The sequence below is a fragment of the Pavona decussata genome, unplaced genomic scaffold (assembly GCF_977016875.1).
Source record: "Pavona decussata unplaced genomic scaffold, jaPavDecu1.1 SCAFFOLD_313, whole genome shotgun sequence".
Lineage (NCBI taxonomy): Eukaryota > Metazoa > Cnidaria > Anthozoa > Scleractinia > Agariciidae > Pavona > Pavona decussata.
The window spans coordinates 161,644-173,395 of NW_028145705.1; the positions used below are offsets into that span (position 1 = coordinate 161,644).

At 39.4% G+C, this 11,752-nt stretch overlaps 1 protein-coding gene across 2 annotated transcripts; it reads left to right on the forward strand.

Annotated features, from left to right (window-relative positions):
* Nucleotides 1-1,163: 1,163 nt before the first annotated feature.
* On the forward strand, nucleotides 1,164-10,352 carry LOC146454134 (uncharacterized). Of its 2 annotated transcripts, XR_014859312.1 has the most exons (5): nucleotides 1,169-1,528; nucleotides 1,622-1,684; nucleotides 7,194-8,441; nucleotides 9,783-10,237; nucleotides 10,268-10,352. XR_014859312.1 is itself a non-coding variant. In XM_085095751.1 (4 exons), exons 1-4 carry the CDS (start codon nucleotides 1,354-1,356, stop codon nucleotides 9,824-9,826), a joined length of 1,530 nt encoding a protein of 509 aa, XP_084951877.1. In that variant the 5' UTR covers nucleotides 1,164-1,353; the 3' UTR covers nucleotides 9,827-10,352. The 2 variants fall into 2 exon arrangements, 1 of the variants encoding a protein (XP_084951877.1); XM_085095751.1 differs by having other exon boundaries at nucleotides 1,164-1,528; nucleotides 9,783-10,352.
* Nucleotides 10,353-11,752: the final 1,400 nt, after the last annotated feature.

Consider the following 11,752-nt stretch of genomic DNA (forward strand, 5'->3'; position numbering starts at 1 on the left):
GGAGCCGGTCGCCATTTAAGGGAACAACTGGGATGGTCGGAAAATTAACAACAAAATCGCGCACCATGTGGGATTTTACTGACATGTAAACGCTGTTAAACAGTATTAAAAGCTCCTCTAGACGTATCGAGTTGAAAATTTGCCGGCGGCAAAATTTAAAGGGAAGCTTTCAGCTTTCCGAAAACCACCTGACCGAAAAGACCGAAAACAAAGAGATCTAAAAGCCGATATATTTTTGCATGTGATTTGATCTCGCCTAGAACACAATGCGAGTCAAAAACCGTGAACCCTCTCGGAATTGCTTTAACTTTGGTATGTCCCCCAGTAAACCGCAGGAAATACATGTATAAACAAACTGGATGACAGCGGAGCCCACTGGGCTATTTTGTTCCTTTTTATTTCACGCAAATAATTCGTTTTCGTTTTAAAATAGTATTTTCTCGACATCCTTGTTCAAAGTTTGATAAAAGTGTTTATAATCGCGCTGTAAATCGCTGTTTACCTCGCTAGCAAAGACACGTCACTGGTGCAAGTCAACCGGAAAATGAAGTCAGTCTTCTATCACATGCAAAGCTGCCAGATGACATGAGTTTTACGGAGCAAGGAGTGAATATTTTGGCGCTTCTTTAAATATAAATTGAGCGTTATGGCATTAATGAAGGTGAAATTGGATCTCAAAACAAATATCAAACTTTAAACTGTTCGTAATTGGTCTTGTATTGATGCATTTTGTCAAAAATGGGAGACTGAAATCGCCCACGTTAGCACGTCAATCAGAAACAATATCACAATGAAACCTTTAATTTCTCAAATGAGGAGTTTATATCATACGCGCGCTCAGTGTACTAAAGTGGTAAAACACAGATATTTTTTAAAATCTCTTACCCGTGTATGACCAAACTGATTTAAAAGAAAGATAAACCTTAAAAGGCAACTAAAATCTCTAGCTATTTAATCTCTTTCTTCTCAATTTAGTCACTGAAGCGAAATCGAGATTCTGCATTTCAACAGAAATAGCATTTAACTTGTTCATTGTTCGCCCTCCCCTCATTTGCCAGCGGTGTTTTGATTGGATCTTATTCACCAAGTGCCTTTCTGTTACCATGACAGCAAATGGGGCCTTAAAATTTAAAAATAGCATACCGAAGCAGGTGTTTTGTTATTTAAATTTATGAACTTTTATGTCCATGCATGGCCAACTTCCCCGAAGGATTCAAGTAAAACAAAATAAGCCAGTGTGCTTTCACTTCAACTCAACAGAGCATCGAAGCACATCAACTTTGAAATAATTTAGCGTGGTCAAAGCTTCCGAACGCCCAGAAATCTCTTATCGTCGAGGGAAACGAAATCGAGATGTTGAAAGTCGTTCTTTGCCTTGTTATAGCTTTGTCTTTGACAAATGCTTTACCAGTGAGGAATCGATTCAGCGAAGATTTCGACGACTATGCGCGGGAAGCGGCTGCGAGAAGGCGCTCGCATTTCGAAGATTTGTACGATTCGTACTTACGCCGGCGCGAGCCAAGCAAAAGTGAGTGGGTCACCCATATATCTCATGAACCTCGTTTTGAGCGCTTATTTTTGCGTATAACTTATGATGCGGTTATTTGGTTTGCGTCTACAGGTCGACTTGAGGATTATCTCTTACCACAACCAAAGCAAGTGTACGACGACAGCGATATCCCTGGTATGTATAAGGTTTACTTTTATTTAATTTTTTGGCCGCCTTAATCATATTGTGCGCGTGCGAAATCAAACGTTTTCGTTTACGCATTTCTGTTTCGAGTACGCTAAGTTTCGAAAGCTACATGCGGAAAAGGCATATTTCGGTAGCCCACAAGCATCGAGCCGGAAAACTTTATCCCGAATTATGCATGTCCAGAAATTCTCTGTCTTCTTTGTTGAATCTTAGAGATTTACGCCGATTTTTCATCCAGTTAACGTGTTCAGAATGATTTAAATGTTAAAAAAGGATAAAAGACAGCATCTGGGCTGTGGATAATTGAGAACTGGCAAAATATGAAACAACTAAATGTCTCGAAACTAGCTTGCATGCTCTCGCAATTAATTTCTCTGTCTGGGGTCCACACAACGCATTATAATTCTGTAGTTTGCCGATTTGGCTATATAATCTACTTCGAAAATAATATCCTGGTACCTTCGGTAGCCCAGAGGCCGATATTTAACTCCGAGAAATTTTCTTTCAAATCAAGGAGGAAAGTATTTACTTTATTCGCGCGGGAAGTTGAATTTGAATAACAATTTTGTTGTCAAAAATTGTCGCAACATCTGTTTATCATAAGGCTTTAAAAGATGAAAATCAATAAAGACTTTTCGTAAAAGGTTTGAAAATAGCTATAGAGGCGGCTTGTATTTAAAATTAATGAAAATATGATTTACCTTTGAGGAAAAATAAGTACGCTTACGAAAGGGCTGTCTATTCTGATTTGAAAGAGATAAATTATGCCTGATATGTAGACCTTTATACAGTAAAAAATTCAGCCCAAATGAAGGACATTATTTATTTTTCAGCCGCAAATTAATTCTGCGTTAAAAGTTATGCCCAGTAGTTTTCAAACAGTTCTAGAGGCTATTTGCTTCCCATCTTATATGTTAATATGCAAGTGCCAGGTCTTTGATTAGCGATCAGAGCGGGTGGTAAATGAAGTAAGCTCTATTTGGCAGAATTCAAATCAATTGCTAGGGCATAAGTTTACATCGACTACTTATTAGAAAGCTGCGGAAGTGAGCGGCTCGCGGCGCGCACGAAATCTCTGTGATTATTTCTCTCGGACTGAGTGTGTTTATGGAGGGTACCCAAAATAATTTTTCTGTTACGAAACTTCCTAATTTTTTTTTTTATGCGTGTTAGCCATATTTCGCCAAAGAGCGTATGAAGCAAAGTCGGGGAATTTGTTGCAGTAAATTCTACCAGCTGCACACTACAATTCTCTTGATCAGCTTCCTACGCAAATGCTAAAACTTTCTAATGAATAAACAGAAGCTTCTTCAACAGCACTGACAATTGGCAGAGGTCAGCACCGAGTCAATCATGCAATAACTAGATCATTATTAACCCCAAGATTTTTGTGACGTGCACGTATCATGAGAAAATAAGCAGTGAAGAAAGTCTGACAAAAATTAACCCTCATCTTAGACTCGGCGCACAACTGGGAAGAATTACATGTAACTAGAAAAAAAGAACGTACCGCACGCAGTTTTCCCCACTTCGGGGAGCGCCTGCTTGCACGCTAGAACTGAGAAGAAAAAGAAGGCAATGACAGCCAAGTAAGAGGTAAAGAAGATTGGTGAATTCGTTTTTCTTTGAAAAGGAACTTAGAGCCTTATTTTGAGAGCTGGAGCCAAGCAAAGAACAGCACTTGATTTTTATTTAATTAATTCGGATATCTAGAATTTTTGTTATGGTTAGTATTATAAACTTCACCAAGTTCATCTGTAAATCACAGACTTCAAAATTCCACGTAATGAAAAATGTACGATTAATCGAAAGAAATCCACAAAAGATTACTCTAAGGACTATTTAAAAAGACGATCGAAGTTTTCCAGACTGTCAAAACCGGAGTTCATTGCCACGTTGTTTAATCTGCTGCCAAAATCCTTCTCGCTTCAGTGAACCGTTCACAAGAATTTCAAGTGCATTGCTTTTCATCACATATATTACGAAAACGGACACAAGTTTCCTCACGACATCGAACTGTACCTTCTTTTAATCACAAACCGTTTATCCTGGCCAGAATATTTGTCATGATCATCAGTGGTGCGTAATAAAAACTTCCCCAAGTTCATTTGTATCACCAAAGATATTCCACCCAAGTAAATCAAACATTTGTACGAATCAATCGAAAGTAATCCACAATTTAAGATGACTTTAAGGGACTAAAAAGATTTTGCAATTTGGGTTGTGAAGAACGTCAAAACAGAAATACGTTTCCATACATGTTGTTTGCTACACGAATCCTTCTCGCTTCATTGAACCGTTCACAATTGAGAATTTCAAATGCATTGCTTTTCGTCACAAACATTAAACAATGGGTGTTTTCTCGCGACTTCGAAGAGTACCTTTTTTCAAACACAAATCGTCCATTCCGGCAGCGTGAATAAGCTAAAATAGGGGAAGAAGTTACTAAATTAAAAGAAGTCCGAGTTTACTCATAGTTTGGCAATTCTAGTGGTTATTTTTGAAACTCTCCATTGGGTTCTATCAATTTCGTAAGCGAACTTTTCCCTAAAATGAAGCTATCGCCCTTCACGAAATCCTATTGCCAAAGAAGGATTCTTTCTGTGTTATGTGCGTTAACATGCAAGTCATTAATTGCATTTTGGCCGCTGTCAGAAGAAGCCTATAAATCATCGATTGCATTGTTTCTTGAAAACAATGCATCTTTCAATCGAAATGACTTAAAGCACTGCGTTACGGACTGCTAATTCGAAGATGAGACATTAATTCAATTGCTTCTTCATTAAGCGAACGGCAGATAGATAATTCTGGTCACACCCTTTCATAGTTTGCCCCCCTTATCATGATACAGTTTTTACTACTTTTCTCACGTGAATACTCACATGCTATAGCCGAAGTTTATTGAGATGTCCACGGCTAAACATTTTAATTACCAACGCTGAATCCAATGTATTGTTCACAAAGCGAGGTCTTAAAATTACTACCAAAGATCGCCACCTTTCTAAGTCGGTTAAAGCCTTTGGAAGCACGTAAAATATACGTGAATTCATGTTATTTGAACAGCAAATAAACGACTTACTGAATGAGGAGATCATTGCAGTTGTCTCTACTAGCTTCTAAGGGAGCTGTTAAAAGAAATCATGAAATTATAAAGTTATAAATGTCCCAATTTCAAATACTAAGCCCAGATAAATATATGATTGGAAAACGAAATTCATTGCGTTAGATGAGCTTCATCTACAGTTTATTTTTCCAAATTGTTAACTTTTAAAAATCAACTGACTATTCAAAGAAAATTCAGTGTCTGTTCGTTGTGCTAATTTGACCATTTATAACCACTGAATCGTAAAGAAAAGATATTTTGCATAACTGTTTGAGAGCTAGTTTGTTTGAGTAGTCTTATCTGATCAGAAAGCGATAGTGAAGGAAAGTTGCAATTGTCGCCATTTTTCTTAAAAATCCCTCACTAGACGAATTTACAGTGAAGAGATCAATTTCACTTAATGATCGAATTTTGCACAATCCAAAAAGCGCTAGATTCCTTTGCATAAGTACCAAAAAAGACAGTAGGTGTTTCTTAATGGCTTAATTTGCATGCTGATTAACCATTTCACTCCAAGAGAAAAACGAAATTCTCACAAATACTTGCACAATATGTGAAAACAAACCGAGCACTATAAAACGAAAGTATTGCTAACAAGATTTAACTTGATATCTTTAGAGCTTAGTCTCAGTAAAGATTCCAAAATTAGAACCACCTTGTACGAAAAACATGGTTCAATGGCTGTCATATGCATTTTAATTGTTGATCTCTAAGTGCAAGGAGCTAGACAACCTGGCGTTTCTGGAACAAAACGTCTCCCATTCCATATCTACTGGTTCTTTGTTTGTCTTTTTCTCCTTTTCAATTCGCTAGTATCAAAGCCCTAACTAACAATATGCCCATTGACCATAGCATTGATCTCCTACTGGGGGGTAAGTTCTTATTAAATTAAAAAACAATGGGGAATTCCTTAAGATGCTGCTCTCGAAAGTTCTAATAAAATTGTGCCGACTGTCCACTTGGTAAAAAATGAAAACAGAACCGCACCACTGGAAAAAAAAAACTTTTCGAGAGCACTTGAGGGGATTTCACGCAGAGACTTCACAACAAACAGGACCTTTGGAAAGTACTACTCAGTTGCTTTGATTTCAATGGGCACACTTTAGAATTCCATCCACAAACTCATTCAGAACTGAGAAACACCTAGTTTTTCAACCAGAATAATTATAAAGAAGATTGCAGGAATGCATTGCTCAACAATAGCTTGGAATTTGTCGAATTCAAGGACTTCGTCGCCAAGACTCAAAAATTAGAGCCACCCTTTGCAGCATAATTGACAACACCTTAGGAAGCTACTGTTCAACAGCAATTATTTGAACGACACACTGAACATTTGAGTCGCCTAAAGCTCCGCAGCTTTCATTTGAATGGTGCGTCACGCTTGGGGATTTCATTCACAGATTCAAACGTTTGAGCCACCTTGTGTAGCATAAGTACGGCAGAATAAACCGAGGGAGAGTTCTTATGAAAATTACGGAGGGGATCGTCAGAAATTTTTGAGAAAACACCCTAACATGTACCAGAACTTCGTTGTTTTATGTTGTTTCTGGCCGGGTGGCTCAAATTCATGTTCGACCCAAAGAAGTACTATACCAAATAAGTTGACTGTCACATTGTTCCTGTCAATCTTTTTTGGCTTAAAGCCTTCAAATTTGCCGCGTTTCTCTAAAGGTAATCATTTGACAGTTTTGCAGACTAAGCGGCACCAATCAACAAACCTCGCTTTCCCCTTCCACCCCCAGCCCCCTCTCTCCACCCCGATCAAGCGTAATAACCAGGCTCCAGTTGCTCAAAGAGCGAATAACTCTATTTAGTGGATAAATCGCTATCCAGCGGATAAATTTTACCGCAATCAATACATTTTATTCGCTGGATAGCGATTTATCCGCTGGATAAAGTTCTCCGAAAGTAATACTCAACAATGCTCCTTTCAAACCGTAAAGGTTTGCCACACCTTCCACTCGGAAAATCCACGTATCCAACTGTTTCATGCGGTTTCTTGAAGATTTTTTTTGCATTTTCATGTCAATTCATTTAAACATGGCTTAACAGTACATGAAACGAAGTTTTTGTTATAGCAGGGCCTATTCATGGAATATTTTGAGCCAAGAATTAAAGGATACCAGCTCTGGTTTGCTTGGTTTGACCAAACTTCCACAACACTAATGACAAGCTCAACTTACTAAGTTGGAACGACTTATACCGGTTTACTTTTTTGTGGGTGTCCCTGATAAAAAATATTCGAAGTGAAAGGTGCATGCAGAGCTAATTAACCTCTCCAGTTAATAAACATGTGACTCAGATATTTAAGGGCACCAGATGGTGTCCCGAGACATATTTCCAATGAGAAAGAGAAATTATGAAAAAGGTCTGATTTGATGACTTTTTTGACAGATGAGGAAGACGAGGAGGAGAAAACCTATGACGCGGAGTATGTTCCTGGAGACACTAACGACGCACCCAAATCCAATGCTGTCTACAACGACGAAGAAGACGAGGAAGCAGAAGAACCGGTCTACAGTGACGAGGAGTATGTTCCTGGGGACACCAACGACGCACCCAAATCCAATGCTGTCTACAACGACGAAGAAGACGAGGAAGCAGAAGAACCGGTCTACAGTGACGAGAAGTATGTTCCTGGACACACCAACGACGCACCCAAATCTTATGCTATTTACAACGACGAAGATGAAGAGGAAGCAGAAGAACCAGTCTACAGCGACGAGGAGTATGTTCCTGGAGACACCAACGACGCACCCAAATTCAATGACGAAGAAGACGAGGAGTCGCTTGCCAATGATGAAGAAAAGTTTGATGAAGAAGAGAAGGATGATGAGATGATGGATGAGGAAGCCTTGATGATGGATGAGGACGAAGAGGAACCCGCGGATGAGCCAGAAGAACCCAAAGAAAACGCCGAAGATGAACCCGAGGACGAGGCCGAAGAGCCAGAGGATGTACCCGAAGAAGACACCAACGACGCACCCACATCCAATAACGAAGAAGACGAGGAGTCGCTTGTCAATGATGAAGAAAAGTTTGTTGAAGAAGAAAAGGATGATGAGACGGATGAGGAAGCCTTGATGATGGATGAGGACGAAGAGGAACCCGCGGATGAACCAGAAGAACCCAAAGAAAACGCCGAAGATGAACCCGAGGACGAGGCCGAGGCCGAGGAGTCAGAGGATGTACCCGAAGAAGACACCAACGACGCACCCAAATCCAATGACAAAGAAGACGAGGAGTCGCTTGCCAATGATGAAGAAAAGTTTGATGAAGAAGAGAAGGATGATGAGACGGATGAGAAAGCCTTGATGATGGATGAGGACGAAGAGGAACCCGCGGATGAGCCAGAAGAACCCAAAGAAAACGCCGAAGATGAATCCGAGGACGAGGCCGAAGAGTCAGAGGATGTACCCGAAGAAGTCAAAGACGATAGTGTGGATGAACCAAAGAAAAAGGTAAACGATGAAGCAGTGGGAAAAAGCGATGATGAAGAGGACGAATCAGAGGATCCTGCCGATTTGAACAGCGATGCGGACGAGGAGTACCGATCACCGAAGAAAGATGTGCGTAAAAGTATGAATCGGCTCCGACATCTTCCCTCCGAGAGGAAAATGACGGAGGATCATAATAAGCTAGGTATGTGTGGCGTTTTGATTAATACAAGTCATTAATGGTTAACAAAATGAAGAGGAATCTGAGATTAGAAATCGAAGAAATTCAAGAATTCAGAATAAAGGATTGAGATTAAGGGTCGTGCCTACTTAGATAGGGTCACCTGCAGCGAGAACGCGATCAGAGAAGAGAAGTAGAGATGTGCAATTTTACAGGGAACAAAACAATTTCTGCCGCCCTAGGGATCAGAGAGCAGAACGGTGGGAAATAAGAAGTGCATCACTGATAAAAAAGAGTAAGACATACTAATCGACAAGTAAATGCAGTGTCAATGATATGGACAAGAAATGCAAGGAAACGTTGGTGTACTTAATTGTATAATTATATTTCAATATGATACTATATCATCTTCAGACTAAGGTGACAGAAAGTAGCTATAATATAGTACACAGGTGTTCTCTTTCTTGTTATCATTTTGTTATCAGGCGAGATTGGTTTACTGTGACTACAAATACGTTTCGGTGGTAGCTAACGGCCATTTTGACGGACTGAACTGCAAAACCGAACCGAAGGAAAATGAGGAGAAAACGATGGAACGTGGTGCTCTTTGTTTTTAAAACAAGTGTTCTTTATATAATGTTGTTAAATGTTCTATTCTAAACTATGCCAGGCCTGATTCTAAACCAACCTATATAGACATATATACATATCCTCTTCGTAACTGAATGGTACAAAATCAAAAGATGCGACTTACTATTCATGTTTAATTTTATCCGTTTGCACGCGTTTTCGCAACTTTTCTCATTAAGAACCGATCGATGACGACCTTTTCGAAGCGTTAATTTATGTTAAGGTTAATTTACGCAAACCGATTAAATTAATCGTGACAATTTATTCCAATGCAATTTGACAAGGGAAATGAGTGAGTGGACGAAAATTGGCACGCTCTATAAAAAATATGTGGCAGTGCTACAGACGTTGTCAACTTTGCATTAGCCACGGTCGGTCGGAATTCTCGACTGTTCTTGCCTGTCAGGAAAACACTAAGGATCGTCGAAACACCGCAACGAGTTTTCGCTGTGGTTCAGTTGAATATTGGTGGGAACTCTTTAACAAGTTAATGAGCGAAAACTTTAAAGTGTACCGAGTGTTTTCGGTTTGTTACAAGCTCAATGAGGCTACGAAAAAAATGCACTCGAGTTCCGATCTGTAGTGCAACCTCTGACACCAGTCGCTAGGACGCTGCATGTAGCAGTGAGCAACGAAGACACTCGCGTTCATGAGTGCTTAGCTAGTCAACCCTTCAGAAACATGTTAGGCATAAAATCCCTATTAAAATCACCTTTGTTGTTTTATTTCTCACAGAAAGGGAGCTAGAGGAATTCAAGAAGAGTTCCTCCTCGCAGTGATGACGAGCCTTATGCATGTGGCGACTGAAGCCGATGGATGGCATCACTCTACCAAGCAATCGTGTTTAAGTAGTAAATAATTGTTACTTTGTGTGTAGAAACCTTGCGTGTAAACATAGTCAAGTTAAAACTTGCATCAACCTCTTCCTAGCGTTCAAGATGCCCCCTCAGAGTTAACAACATACTCACAATATGGCGGAACAGTGACATTCGAGTTGCAGCCCATTGGAGATAAGTTGGAGTTTGGATCGTATCTTTGCAAGCCGCCATCTTGAATTCCAAGAAGATTTTAGAAGGAACTAACTTACATATATAACCAAGAAGTTTTTAGACCAGTTATCGATAACTCAAAAATTGGCCGTAAGTTTTTATTTTTATATTGTGTTTATATTCGCTGACGTTTTTAATTAGGTTAATTCTTTCGTAACAATTTTTGTGTAGGCTTTTTTACAAGTGTGCTTTCGTTGATATTTGATCTCTTGATTTAATACAATATTCAATAAAACATTAGTGTCTTTGCTACAGACGTGTGACCAAGTGATTCATTGGTGTGAGAGAGTCTAACTGGACATAAATGTTTGGTTTGTCAACAGAGTTGATAACTTAAGGTAAATTGGCCACCGAAAAGAGATTCGGTGCTGACATTAGACCAAGGACTGCTGACGCTCGGAACGCCAGTACTCGAATCTCTATACAGTGGTCAAATTAACTTTATATCAACTCTGCACGTACGTTGATAAACCAAACATTTGTTTCTACTCTCCACCGTCGCAGCACCGCAATTTCTTTAAAAAACTAACCCCCTTTTCTAAATTTTAAAAACTGCAAAAGCCGTGAACGAAGATCCTGCTTGCTTGTACGTTGGATCTCACAGGAGATCTAATCAGCCAAACTTGAAAAATAGACGATGAGAAGTCCAAAGACTACTGCAAAGCTGACACAACGTAATATATTTTAAAACAATATTTCGGCTGGCCAAACCAGCCTTCTTCAGGTTTAGATGTTACTAAATTATATAAATGAAATTACAATATATATCATGGAGGATGTTGCAATACATGGGAGCAGCGGAAATGACGTTTACAAGGTGGTACCAAAGGATGAGGAAATAAGTAAAATAAAATAAAAAAATTACAATTCATCACGTCTATTCAAACCGTGGGGTTCCAAGGTCCCCGCTAAATCTATAGATTTAGCGGGGACCTTGGAACCCCACGGTTTGAATAGACGTGATGAATTGTAATTTTTTTATTTTATTTTACTTATTTCCTCATCCTTTGGTACCACCTTGTAAACGTCATTTCCGCTGCTCCCATGTATTGCAACATCCTCCATGATATATATTGTAATTTCATTTATATAATTTAGTAACATCTAAACCTGAAGAAGGCTGGTTTGGCCAGCCGAAATATTGTTTTAAAATATATTACGTTGTGTCAGCTTTGCAGTAGTCTTTGGACTTCTCATCGTCCCCTTTTCTAACAGGGCAAACCTCTCCCTCTCTCCCCCATCCAGGTCTTTTTTCTGTGTGTGTCCCTTCAGTATTTTCAGAACGTTGCAAATGGCCTTCAGAGGCATCTGGTCGCCTATGCAAAATCACCAAAAACTAGTGTAATTTAGGGAAAAGGGAAAATACCCCACCCACGCATCCGTGTCGTCCGAAAGCGACTTTCAAGCCACGCCTAGAATTGACCAAGTTTTTTAAATAATGCGAAAACTCGAATTCTGAACTTTTTAATTTGTATCGTTGTACAGCCGCAGAAGTACATTTGGCTCAGTCGTATCGAAGTCATTCTTCTAATTAAAAACATTAACCCTAACCTATCCCACAAAAGGTGTTAACTGTTTACGGCAAACGGCAAACGTGAGATTCGCGTTTCTGTTTTCTTGAAATACAGAGTACAAAGATGAGAACAGTGCAAATTA